The following is a 12,070-nucleotide window of genomic DNA, read 5'->3' on the forward strand; positions in this document are numbered from 1 at the left end:
GCCGGAGCCGCACTGGGCGGCGATAACAACAGGGCGCGCTGCTGTCCCGCTAGCACCACACCGCCCCCCGGTCCATGTCGCCTAACTTCCCCGGGTGAGTACTCTCGTCCAGTCCTGCCGAGAAAGTCCCCAAGAGCCGCCGAGATGGACGAGGACGCGCAGCCGCCGCCGCAGCCGCAGCAGCCGGAGCGCGGGGAGCGGAGCGGGGCCGGCCTACTCCCCGGGCTGCAGGGCGCCGAAGCCAGCGCGCTGCAGCTCCGGATCAAGAACTCCATCTGGTGAGGAGGCGTTCAAAGACCTGTGTTGCTTTAGGTTTAAACTGCCCCGGCACAACAACAACAACAACAACTTTCGCCAGGTTTTAAATGAGGGTCACCGGGTTACCAGTGACCTCATGTTGGGAGAATCCTGTGAAATGTCAGTAAACTAATGATCCAGAGCATCACCAGATAACCTCTACCTGGAGATGGAGATGCCTACCTGTTGTTTAGCAACGGATGAGCCACAGGGGGACTTCACAACTGCATGAGGGCAGATGTTGCAGCTCTTTATTTACAGTATGTTCCACGGTGCTCAGATATCAGCTGATAGGTGAGCTGAGAGTAATTAGGGATTCGCCACTGGATTTACTACAATAGGATGTTAAAAACTAACCAGCTGTAACTGACGGTCCAATAAAAAGTGTTGCTCTATGCCCATTTTTACATATATAGATATATTGGATGAACGTGCGAATGTAATAGTTCATTTCGTAATGTTTTCTAAGGCAAGAATGTCATGTTAAGTGATTATTACATACAAAATTGTGTTCAGTTTCACGCAAAATCCTAAAAGTTTTGTATGGAAACATGGTGTGCTAAGTGAACATCTGATACGTTTAAGCTGTTAATATAATGGAAAATAAGATGTTTACTGTCTCGTAAATAAGGAGAAGCCAGGAACATTTCTATGATTTTAAGTCTAACTGAATGAGCGCCTTCTTTATTTTTCTATTTCAGGCCACGAACTGGTCGTAATCTCTTCACTTGTAAATGTGAAGGAACATAAATACTCATCAGTTAAATATCAAACAGCTCTTAAATGTCAAAAGGTTGAACTTGGAGGCAGCGAGTTGAACTTTCCGCCGCTTGCTCCTCAAATTTGACGTTCACCTCAGCAAACCGGGTCAAGGTTCAGCGAGTTCACCTGTGGCCATCGCTCCCCCGAGCCTTTACATCCGGGGATGGAATCATCCCGGGAGCCTCCGTGGGCCCTAAATGGGGCAGCTTTAAAGGACTTTGAGTTCTCCATTCTTTTGCCCCTCGCAGTCTCAGGAGTCATTCAGTATATCTGCTAAATCTGCCCCACAAACAGCTTAGCGACGGCCTTTCATCGCTGGCTAATCTTTGGCCGCCTGGTAACAGTAAATTAAAGTGAACTGTTCTGGTCGAGTCCTTAAATGAGACTTAACCTTCCGTCTCACAGTAAACAACAACCAGACCCGTTGTCCGATTAGGAATCAGATCAGGGGGAGTTATTCATATCGCTCCTTGGCAGCAGGTCGTCTTTGTAATCGCTGTCAGGTGAACGCGTCGCGTCTTCTTCCGTACCTTCATATGATGGCTGCGTTCCTTCAGTGTGGCTTAAATGGGATTAAACGGGAGAGTCTATGGAACGAGGGGGCTGAGAGGCCTCCCTCCATCTTTACATGCGACAACATGTGTTTGTGGTGTTGGGAGACGTGACGTGAGAGATGCTGGAGGCTCACCTCATACCACGCATTCCTCTGCTTTATAAATAAATACAGTTTAGACACAAGCACTCGTGTTACACCAGCTCCAAACTCATTTATTCTCTCTCTTTGTTTTTCAGCAAATCTGTTCATTCAAAAGTGGAAAACATTCTGGTGAGTATTATTAATGGTTCCAGTCTAAATGCTGCTTTTAAATGACCCCCCCCATTTTTAATTTTGATTTGTTGGAGGCTATGAAGGTTCTTATACAAAGGTTAGAATTATCCACATCTTATCTGAAATTTACAGTCATAAACCAGATTGAGGCTTTTAGGATTAGCCTCAAACTTGGAGAAAAGTATCTTTTATGTTGGATATCAGCCCAAAGGAGGACAGTGAAGGGGCTTAAACTCTGATATTGGTCTAATAAATTCAGATGTTCTTTTTTCTGTGCCTCGGTAAATATGGACTTTTTCCTAATTGCTCAATTGTTTTGTTATTTTGTATATTAATGAGTAGACAAGTAAGAAAAAACTAGTGACTTTACAGGAATCTGCACCATGTCAAGAAAGCAGCAGTTTGACTGTTGAATATTTGACTGTTGAAATTACTGTCTATTCATTTAAATTATGGCTCAGACATCCTCCTCTTATTGGTTGCATATGAGCTGATTCTGACACTGAGAAAAAAGGCGTAAATCATTTAAATCCAGTTTTGTTTTGGTCCCTTGAACACATAACAGAATGACGCCACTTTAAAACTTCTTCTCAGCCAAAACACACTAGCTCAAACCACTATCATTGTTAAAATGAATAACTTTATACCTCATTAGCTAACGCTCTCTTGTTCATTACCACGGTAACAGCTGCAGGGAGGTGGGTGTGTAAGGGGGGTGGGGGTCCCTCAGATTGATCCATATGGACATGCAGAATGTGAATGAATGACGCACGTATCTCAGATCAGGCAGAGTTTGTGTGAATGTTGTAGAGTTTGATGTCGTTAGCCGTTAGCGTGCTGCAGCGTTCACAGGTCATCAGAAGAGAAGAACAGAATAGATTTTATTCTCGGTAGCCAATTAAGAGCGTGGAGGCATGTTGGAAGGGGATATACCCTCGGCCCGTCCCAGGAGAAGGGCGTTCACTGTCGCTGTGCGTCTGTCTGCAGCCATTTATGTCGTATGCATTGATGCGCTCTTGTGTCTCTGCTGTACTTTTATATGAATGCAGTATATTTATACATTTGTTGGACATCTATTTATACCTTAACAGTCCGAGGCTCAGATACTGAATTAAAAAAGTCCTCATCTGTTCGCCAGAGAGCTCCTGTTGGTGTCATTGAACTGTGGAAGCAGAGTTTCACACAGCATTGTTTTAACCAGTTACCTGAAATGCTTCCATGGTGATTATTGCATATTGATTCTTCATATATATGTTATACTGTCATGGCTCCGCTGGCGTGTGCTGCCGTTAAAGCAGCAGAATTTAAACTGCTCCGTCTTCACACTCTCATGTTTCTTTATGCCTCTGAAGAGTCTGGTTAAAGGCGCTGCACACTGTCGCTCCGTCCTCCCGAGGGACACGGGGAATGTTACTGACACGGAGAGTGTGCGTGTTTCATTTACGGAGGAGAGGTGGAAACGTGTTATTAGCAGCATGTAGCGCGCCCTGTTCTGCTCCTTTACTGAGGAATTACACTTGCATACAACATAGGTAGCAGTGGTAATGAGGATGAAAATGTGAATGACACAAGGAGGAGCCAGACACTGAAGGAGACATTAGAATAAATCTGCATTTTATGAGTCTCAATCCGTTCTAATCTAACCGGGTTTTATACCGGTTGGTGTACAAAGTTTTCAGTCACTCGTTAGTTTGTCTGGATGGATGGATGGATGGATGATGGATGGATGGATGGATGGAAGGATGGATGGATGGATGGATGGATGGATGGATGGATGGATGGATGGATGGGTGGTGGGTGGATGGATGGGTGGATGGATGGATGGGTGGATGGATGGATGGATGGACGGATGGATGGGTGGATGGATTGTGAATGGGTGGATGGTGGGTGGATCGAGAGTTTGATGATTTACTAAGCATTTTTGGAGAGGTGGGTGGAGAAAAACAGAAGAAAAACAGTCAAATACAACCAAAGACAACGGCGGCGTCTTGCATCCGTCCACCAGTTGACGGACAGGTTAACATTAGAACTCATGTTTCCTTTGGCCCACATGAGTAGAATATAAAATCTTTCAGCATGAAATTCATCCTGTCTGTGCTCCATTTGAGAAACACTAATTACTCATTTCTCTCCTTTCTCTTCTCAGCAAGATATTGAGAAGTTCTCGGACATCGAAAAGCTCTACCTGTACCTTAAACTACCTTCTGGTCCCGGCAGTAGTGCTGAAAAAAGGTAAGGAAAGAGCTGTTCTCAAACCTAGATAGTGAACGGGACATTTGTGAACCACTCCAATGCATATTTAGACATTATTTGAAATGTTACTGATGTGACCTCCTGGGGCCTGTTGTCCAGTGACCAGGGTGCCCTGTCGTCCAGTCGCACCCAGCAGATGCACGCGTTCAGCTGGATCCACAATCATCTGGAGGAATACCCAGAAACCTCTCTCCCAAAGCAGGAGGTGTACGATGAATACAAGTAGGTGGAAATACGACGCCGCAAATCACTCACGGCAGATTAAATCAATTAAACCTCAGTTTATTTCCTTTACACGCGTAATCACTGATCGTCACCTGTTCGTTGGAGTGATTTTAAAGTTTGAGACCATTTCATCTGCAAATCCTACACAAGCGTTGGTATAAATAGACCCGGCAGGCTTTGGAATCACCGAGAACAGCATGTGTTGGTAACATTAGAATGGAAAGTCTGAGGCAGCCATTGAAACGCACGGACCGTGTTATGTAAGTGCCTTTTTAACGGCACCAGATCAGAAATACAGCACCACCCAGAAATATTGGCACCTTCCGAGCAGAGAGCTGAAAAGGCTTGAAAGATGCAGAACGCGCCTCATTCTTCTACCATGACGAATCGCACTCGTTGCTAAATTATGAGAGGTGTCGATTTATTTCAGATTCATAGTTCAATTGGATTTGGGTCAGAGGGGCAAGAGGGGTATATACGAGTTGTTCTCCCCCTCAGATTGGTAACGAGCGTATTGTTCCTGTGTCTTTAATCCAATTTGTTTTATACTATGTTTCAGGAGCTTCTGTGACAATCTGAATTATCATCCTCTGAGTGCTGCGGACTTTGGAAAAATGATGAAAAACGTCTTCCCGAACATGAAGGCTCGTCGACTGGGCATGAGGGGAAAATCTAAATATCCTTCCCTGGAATGTATTGTGGCAGTCTGGCCTCTGTCTCTGGTCTCAAACCACCTGCTGTTGCGGTTCATAAGTTCTCTAAATATAGATGGGAAATGAAATGAAGTCCTTCTCCCTCCATCCAAAGTAGAGGCGTAACACAGGCGCCCCTCAGGGGGCGCTCACTGTGATCTTGACCTTCATGAAATAGCTATTGAAATTTGATATTATTTATAAAATTAAAGGTGGCGTCACCTTCATGGCCAGTTTTACTCAGCCACAACAATCCTTTATGTGTGAAACCATCATGATAAAAACTACTAAAGCTAAACCTGAGCAGCAAATACATCATCATCAATAATATAGGACCAACTGTCGCCAGTGTCAGTGTATTAAGAACAGAAGGTACAGCATGTTGTCAGTACAGTGTGTGTTTATTACCCGGATGAGCCTGTTCCATAATGTTGACCTTAACAGCAGCTAACATATTGCTATAGTGGCCTAAGGAAGAGGCCCTTTGTTCAGATGCCATCTTTGCCCAGTCTGGATTTCTGTAAAAAAGGGGAGGATGTAAGTAAAATAGAAGTCCTAGTATCGCTCTGTAATGCTGATATAAGTTCTGTTGACACTTGATAGCAGTTATCTGTTGCCAGCTACCAGCGTTCTCCCTGCAAGAGTCAAGAATAAATGTGTAAAATTCTTATTTTTCTCTCTCCAGTGTGACGTCAGCGAGGCACCAGGACAGCTGAGCAACATTAAGGAGGATGTTCAGTTTGCAGCCTGTGACCTGGTGTGTGAGTGGGCCCAAAAGGTGCTGAAACGCCAGTTTGATGCTGTTGAGGACTTGGCGCGCTTCCTAATAGACAGTCATTACATCAGCAACAAGTCTTTGGCAGCTCTCACCATCACAGCCAGTACAGCCTCAGGTAGGAACCAGTCAGCGTTCATTCATTTAGAAACGGAGAAGTGGCGCCCTCTAGTGGCACAGCTGCCTTTGATAGTATTTCACGTTTATAAGATTATGTCCTGGATCATAAATGTAACTTTACAGAAACATTTATATATTTTGAACAATCTGTTACTGTTACTTTAAAAAACAATCCTTGCTTAAATATTGGCATTAAAACGTCACACTTTTGTAATGAGTGTATGACCCTGTTTCTTATATTTAGATGTAAATGCTTCCCAGTCGGTGTCAGCATTCGTACCAGCTGCTGAGGTTCACTCCTTTCAGCCTAATGTGAGCATCCTGTCATCACCTTCCGTGGATGCAAAGCAGCAGCTGCAGAGGAAAATCCAGAGGAGGCAACAAGAGCAGAAGCTACATTCTCCCCCACCTGGAGAGGGACAAATGAAGAAGGCTGATGATGGCGCGCCGTGCACCAGCCCCGCCCCACAGTCACCCCAGCCCACCATAGGCATCATGGTCGCTGCTGTCCCGAGTCCCATCACAGTGAGTCGGAGGCGTTACCCTGCTGGCTTCAGACTGACTCTTTGAATCCAGCCAATCTAAAGTCTTGTGTGTATCTAAATGTGCATGAAAAACATCATCATATCATTATCAGAGTCATTGCAGATTTTGTAAAATAGCTATTCTGGAACCCATGCTCTTGAATTTTTTTTAGAATGTGACTTTACTTTTCTCTGTGCAGGTACAGCAAAACGCCGCCCAGTTCATCTCCTCCAGTCCAGGTGGAATGGCAGAAAACAAAATGCTGCCCATTAACATTCAAATGGTGACCCAGCCGGTGCAGGCACTGAAACAGGGGCCCCCGTCAGCCCAAAATATCCTCTGCAGTCCCTCCGCAGAGCGCTCTGCTCGACAGCGCTATGCTCAGATCCTGCCCAAGCCTTCGGCCACAACGGCCATAACGTTGCGTTCCCCCTCCACCATGATCATTGGCAACAGTCCCATTAAAACTGTGATGACCACTTGTCATGTCAGTCCGGTTAGTTTAGTCAAGATGACTCCTGTGTCGCTCGCGCTGAGCAGCAGCTGCTCCACTACATCTCTCTCTAATAGCAGTCTGCTGTCAGCATCTGCAGGCATTAGCATCCCTGCTGGAGGCCAAGACATCGGCCACAATCAGAACATGAGGAGCAATTCCGCAGCCCCTATTCTGGCCCCAGTGGCGAGGCCGGGGCAAGCTGCTGAGCCCCATACCGTTGATGTTGAAATGGAAGTTGAAGCCATACACAAAAACAGTCAAGCGCGATCTCAGAGCAGTCTAATTTTGGCGCAGGAAGCACTGACAAGCAGGGCAGGAGGGGCTGTTCAGAGGGCTTCCAGCGTGCCCATACCTCACACCAGAGGCTTCCTGAGCGTGGAAGAACTCTCCAGCACTAGTTGCAATGAAACGTCTTTCTCAAACACCAACTCTCTGGCAGCTGCTGGCAGCAGCAATAGTAGCGTTGGTAATGCGAGCACTTTGCAGTTATTTCCCTCGAATCAGAACAGCAATTCTCTTCCTTTGCCAAACACTGAGCGATCCGCCTTATTGGAGGAACAGAACTGTTTTATATCAAAAGGGCTTTTGTCCACCAAGACGCTCCGAAAACGCTCAGGTGTCAGCCCAGACCTTTCCCCGGTCAAAAGGGTCTATATGCCCCTGCAGGCAGCAGAGGGCGCTGTTGATTTTGGATCCGGGGTTTGTAACCTCCCCAAGGCGGGAGCTCCGGTTAGGCCAGAAAGTGCACCAGCGTCCCGGGAGGTAGAGATGAAAATGAACTTGATATCGCCCCCTAACGCCCATGCACTCTGCACTTCCTCTTTCAGAGCCAGTGGCTTCTACTCTGTTGCCAAAACACAGAGTTCAATGCAGAGGAAAAACACTTCCACTGTTATGAAAACCAGCAGCTCAGGCAGTCACCCATTACAGGCCCACACAATGACGAAGGTGCATGCTCTCCCCAGTAACCCTGGCCTACAGACACATCCGGGTGACAGCGATGCTCTGCGTTCAAAGTCAGCCACAGAGAAGCCGGAAGCTCCACATCAGACTTACACTCAGCCCGGCTCTGCAGCTGAACACTTTTTCAATCACGGTCCCTCATCACATCAGCTGCCTGGGCCCAGCGATACCGACTACTTCCAGTTTGATGATGACGTCACTCAGGACAGCATTGTGGAGGAGCTGGTACAGATGGAAGAACAAATGAAGCTTAACCTGCAGGAGTTCGGAGGCTGTGTCCCGTTTCCAGGCCACCAGCCTGTGATGCAAAGTAACAAAATGGCCGCTCATCAGAACATGACCGCTTACTATCAGACTGCGAGCAGACACAGCAACCCGATCCAAACCCCAACGCCAACTCCTACGCCCACTTCGGACATGATGGGAGGAAGCCGCGGCCTCGCTGGGGAGAGCCCGTGCTCCCACATGGCCTCCACAACTCCAGTGGACAGTGCACTGGGGAGCAGCCGTCACACCCCAGTCGGGACGCCCCACTCCAACTGCAGCAGCACCGTGCCTCCCAGTCCAGTGGAATGCAGGAACCCGTTTGCATTCACGCCAATAAACTCCAGCGTCACGGGGCTTCACGACGGCAGCACGGTCTCAAACAGCCCGGTCAAGCCCATGCAGAGGCCGATGGCGACTCACCCAGACAAGACCAGGCTCGAGTGGATGAATGACAACTACAACAGCAGTGGGAACTTAAACAAGTCAAATGGTGGAATGGGAATCCTCCCCGGCTACCAAGGCCTGATAGGCGATCACTTTCAAAAGCCCCATGCTTTTGCGGTCCCTCACGCTCGTCACTATGACAACCACTTTGGCCGCTTGACTCCCATTTCCCCCGTGCAGCAGCAGGTAGCCAGCATGGCCAACCTGAATAAGCAGGAGGGGTTCGCCGTACCGGCCCCTCTGGATAACAAAGCCATCAACGCGCCCTCTATGACGTCGCGATGTCGCAGCGTGAGTCCGGCTGTGCATCAGAGGAATCTGGGTGGGAACGCCGGAGGTCTTCCCTACGTGCCTCGTTCAGTCCTCTCTCCCTTTAACTCCCCCGTCACTCCCGAGATGCTGAGCATTTTTGCAAACAGCCAGACGAACGCCGGGGTGCCCGGCGCGGCCCAGAGGAGCCACTCTGTGCCGCTCAACGTTATGATGCAAACGGAGGTTCTGCCCTCTCCCCGCCAGCAGTGCAGCGGCGAAACCCTCTCTGACGTCCTCCTGAGGAAGCTGGAAGGGGAGCTGACTGACACCGTGCAGGGTTTGGGCGTCAGTCACCTGCCCTCCTGCTACACCGCACGCCTAAACCTGACCCAGGTCCTTGAGTCCGAACCCGGCCTGTCTGGAGGAGAAAGCCGGCTCGGTCTGACGGCCCCTGACTCCGGATCCCACAAGTTGCAGAGGACAAGTTACCTCCTAGAAAATGTGATGAATGATCGAATGGTGGTCTCGGCGGGGGACAGTTCGGCCCTGTCAGCTCCTGCAGAGCCGCACCGACAGGCCCGGTCCATGTTGCTATCTCTGAGCGCGCAGCAGCATCCACAGGTGGACTTCAGCTGCACGATGAAGGACCTCCTGATAGACAACAGCCTGATGGCCAGCGACCAGCACATGGACCAATCAGGGCTGACTGTTGGCGGCACCGACGTCTCCTGTGAAATAGGAATGAAGTCAGAGCTCCCGAGTAGCATCAGCGACCTAAATGCAATGGACACGAACCTTCTCTTTGACCCCAACCAGCAGCAGCAGTTTCAGAACGTCGCGGCCGAGCAGCTGGTGAGCGATCACTTGTTTCAGCAAACTGCCAGCGAGGTGGCTCATTCCGCTGGACTGGACTGGCTGGAGAGCAAAGATCACCCCGCGGTCGGGTTGATGGGCTGAGAGCGGGACCTTTTTCTGGGGTATTTATTTCAGTGTCGTGATTTGTTGTATTTATTTTTCGACCTTTACTGTACATATTCTAATGCAATACTGGACACGGTTCAGTTTAAGTGCCACATTGTACTGCAGCGACGCTGCAGCTCTGGTTCAAATGCTGGACATTTAAGAGGAATCAGAGGTCGTCGCCTCGTGAAGACGTTCACAACGGAAATTACTGAGCAAAAAAAAGTGAACTTTTTACTCGTGTTTGATATTTGCCTGAATTGTTACAGATTTAATATCAAGACAAAAAGCTTAATCAGCTGTGTCTAAATTGTCGGATACTAATATAAATGACCTCATTAAGAACTAATGCTAATTCAGTATTAAATGAAAAACACATATTGTGTTGATGGAATACTTGCATCTAAAACAAGACATGCAATTTTTTTAACTTTGAATATCAGTTTACATTTGTAAGTTTTTTTTAAGTAGGATTCAAAGTGAATTTTGTTTACCCAAAGACATATTTAAAGGAAACACTTGATTTAGAGAACTTTTTATTGATGACGATTTAAACCTGTGAATAATCGTGTCTGTCAACAATCTGGGCTCTGCTGTAACGAGTCCCAAACAGTAATAATTAAACCTAATTATTTAGTGAGATTTTCAAGCTTTAAACTGAATTCATGTCTTTCAGACATTCAGTCTTTTCAGCTTTACTAAAGAGCCATATAATCTAAAGATCATCCCAAAAATTACATTTTTGATCCTACCAGCAACTTGAACTCTGCACTTTTTTTTGTTAAGTTTGACTTGTTTTCTTACTCTAATCGTGTTCTCGCTGTGGTTCTGCTTTACTTACGGAGGATGAGCTTTGCTCCATTATGGGATGTATTGTTACGCCCAGGGAAGTAAAAGACGAGCTAAAAGCGCTAATTTTTTAGCAATTTACAAAACTGTTACGCAACAGTTGGAGCTGTTTTATTATTTGGTGTCTGCACTTTTTCTTTAAGAATAAAATAATTGCGTGACAACGACAATAACCTCTGGCACTTAGGAAATGCATTAATTTATGAAATGGGAACTATGCATTTGAGTTCAAAACGAAGCGTTTTCAGCTGCACTGACAATCTGGAACGGCTGTGTGGTTTTCCCATAAACGCACTGTTTGGTTTGGATAACGGGAGTATTTTTGACCTTCTGCTCCAGAGGACAAACTTGTGTAAGGAAGCAGCCGCTGAGCAGACGGACGTCGCTGATACTCCCGAGCGTGTTTGAGCCTTATGTCCACACCAAAGACAGATGTGACCTGCACCAACATCACTCTGAGATGGACGCAGCCAAAGTTACTGTACAATTCTGTGCTTAATTTCTAAGGTTTTCAACAGTGGGAGTCACATCAAGACAATTTAGGACTAACTTTGTTTACTGCTGTTGCCGTTTTTATAAATTTAACAGATGAACCGATGTTTCTGAAGGCAATAACGTAACGCTGCAAAGTATTTATACGCTGTTTGTTAGAGGTAGACGACTGGCTGTGTTTGTGTAGTCGCCACACTGACTTCATTAGCTGTACAGATCACATGTGGCCCAGTTTCCTGCCTGTTTTTGTTGCATTATTTACAGCGTGTGTAATTCCTACTGCAGCTATAACCTCCTGAACCATCTGGGCTCGTGCATTCACGTCTCTTTCACTTGCACTGTAAGATATTTGATAATTCTAGTAGGTCAAACCCAGCCTAGCCTGGTGTTCCTTTGGTTCTCCGTCAGTTTTGGATCCTCAGTCTTTGTACCGTGTCTGTGAGAACATTAACGTCAGTTTGTTGTTTCACCTCTGACTTTAGCGTTGGATGGAGACTCGTCTGGTGGTGCAGAGCTGTACAACTGCCCTCACTCATCTTGCTGTGACTTGGTATCTTTTTTAACTCAGCCAGTGCTTTATTTAAACAAGGTCTTGCTGATGCTGTTTTATAAAACTAATAAACATTTTTAAGTACCTCTGTATGATGGTGGGGGTCTTCATTAATTACAGACTTGGCTCCCTTGATGGGATTTACAGTGGACATCCTCCTGAAACCGCCGCTAAGGATGAATAAATAAATCCATGTTGGACCATTTTTCAATTAAAAATGTCAATTATTGGTTTGTAAAGTCACCAAACCTCCGGAACAGCTACCGTTGATGGGTGTGATTACTCCCCTTGTGGGGTCTGGTCACCTGTCTGGCAGGAC

The 12,070-nt window shown here is 46.7% G+C and overlaps 1 protein-coding gene across 1 annotated transcript; it reads left to right on the top strand.

Annotated features, from left to right (window-relative positions):
• The first annotated feature begins 29 nt into the window (after nucleotides 1-29).
• LOC130516836 (DNA-binding protein RFX7-like) lies at nucleotides 30-11,841 on the top strand. The gene is made up of 9 exons (XM_057018145.1): nucleotides 30-278; nucleotides 1,852-1,885; nucleotides 4,035-4,120; nucleotides 4,241-4,363; nucleotides 4,926-5,042; nucleotides 5,511-5,595; nucleotides 5,744-5,951; nucleotides 6,198-6,478; nucleotides 6,678-11,841. Exons 1-9 carry the CDS (start codon nucleotides 145-147, stop codon nucleotides 9,855-9,857), a joined length of 4,248 nt encoding a protein of 1,415 aa, XP_056874125.1. The 5' UTR covers nucleotides 30-144; the 3' UTR covers nucleotides 9,858-11,841.
• Nucleotides 11,842-12,070: the final 229 nt, after the last annotated feature.

Source organism: Takifugu flavidus, chromosome 2, assembly GCF_003711565.1.
Source record: "Takifugu flavidus isolate HTHZ2018 chromosome 2, ASM371156v2, whole genome shotgun sequence".
Taxonomy (NCBI): domain Eukaryota; kingdom Metazoa; phylum Chordata; class Actinopteri; order Tetraodontiformes; family Tetraodontidae; genus Takifugu; species Takifugu flavidus.

What these genes read in the sequence shown, in the direction of transcription:
- LOC130516836 (XM_057018145.1), top strand. Translation starts at nt 145, where the DNA reads ATGGACGAGGACGCGCAGCCGCCGCCGCAGCCGCAGCAGCCGGAGCGC. An exon ending in CAAAAGTGGAAAACATTCTG is followed by an intron (nt 1,886 to 4,034) that starts GTGAGTATTATT and finishes TTCTCTTCTCAG; the next exon opens with CAAGATATTGAGAAGTTCTC. An exon ending in GAGGTGTACGATGAATACAA is followed by an intron (nt 4,364 to 4,925) that starts GTAGGTGGAAAT and finishes ACTATGTTTCAG; the next exon opens with GAGCTTCTGTGACAATCTGA.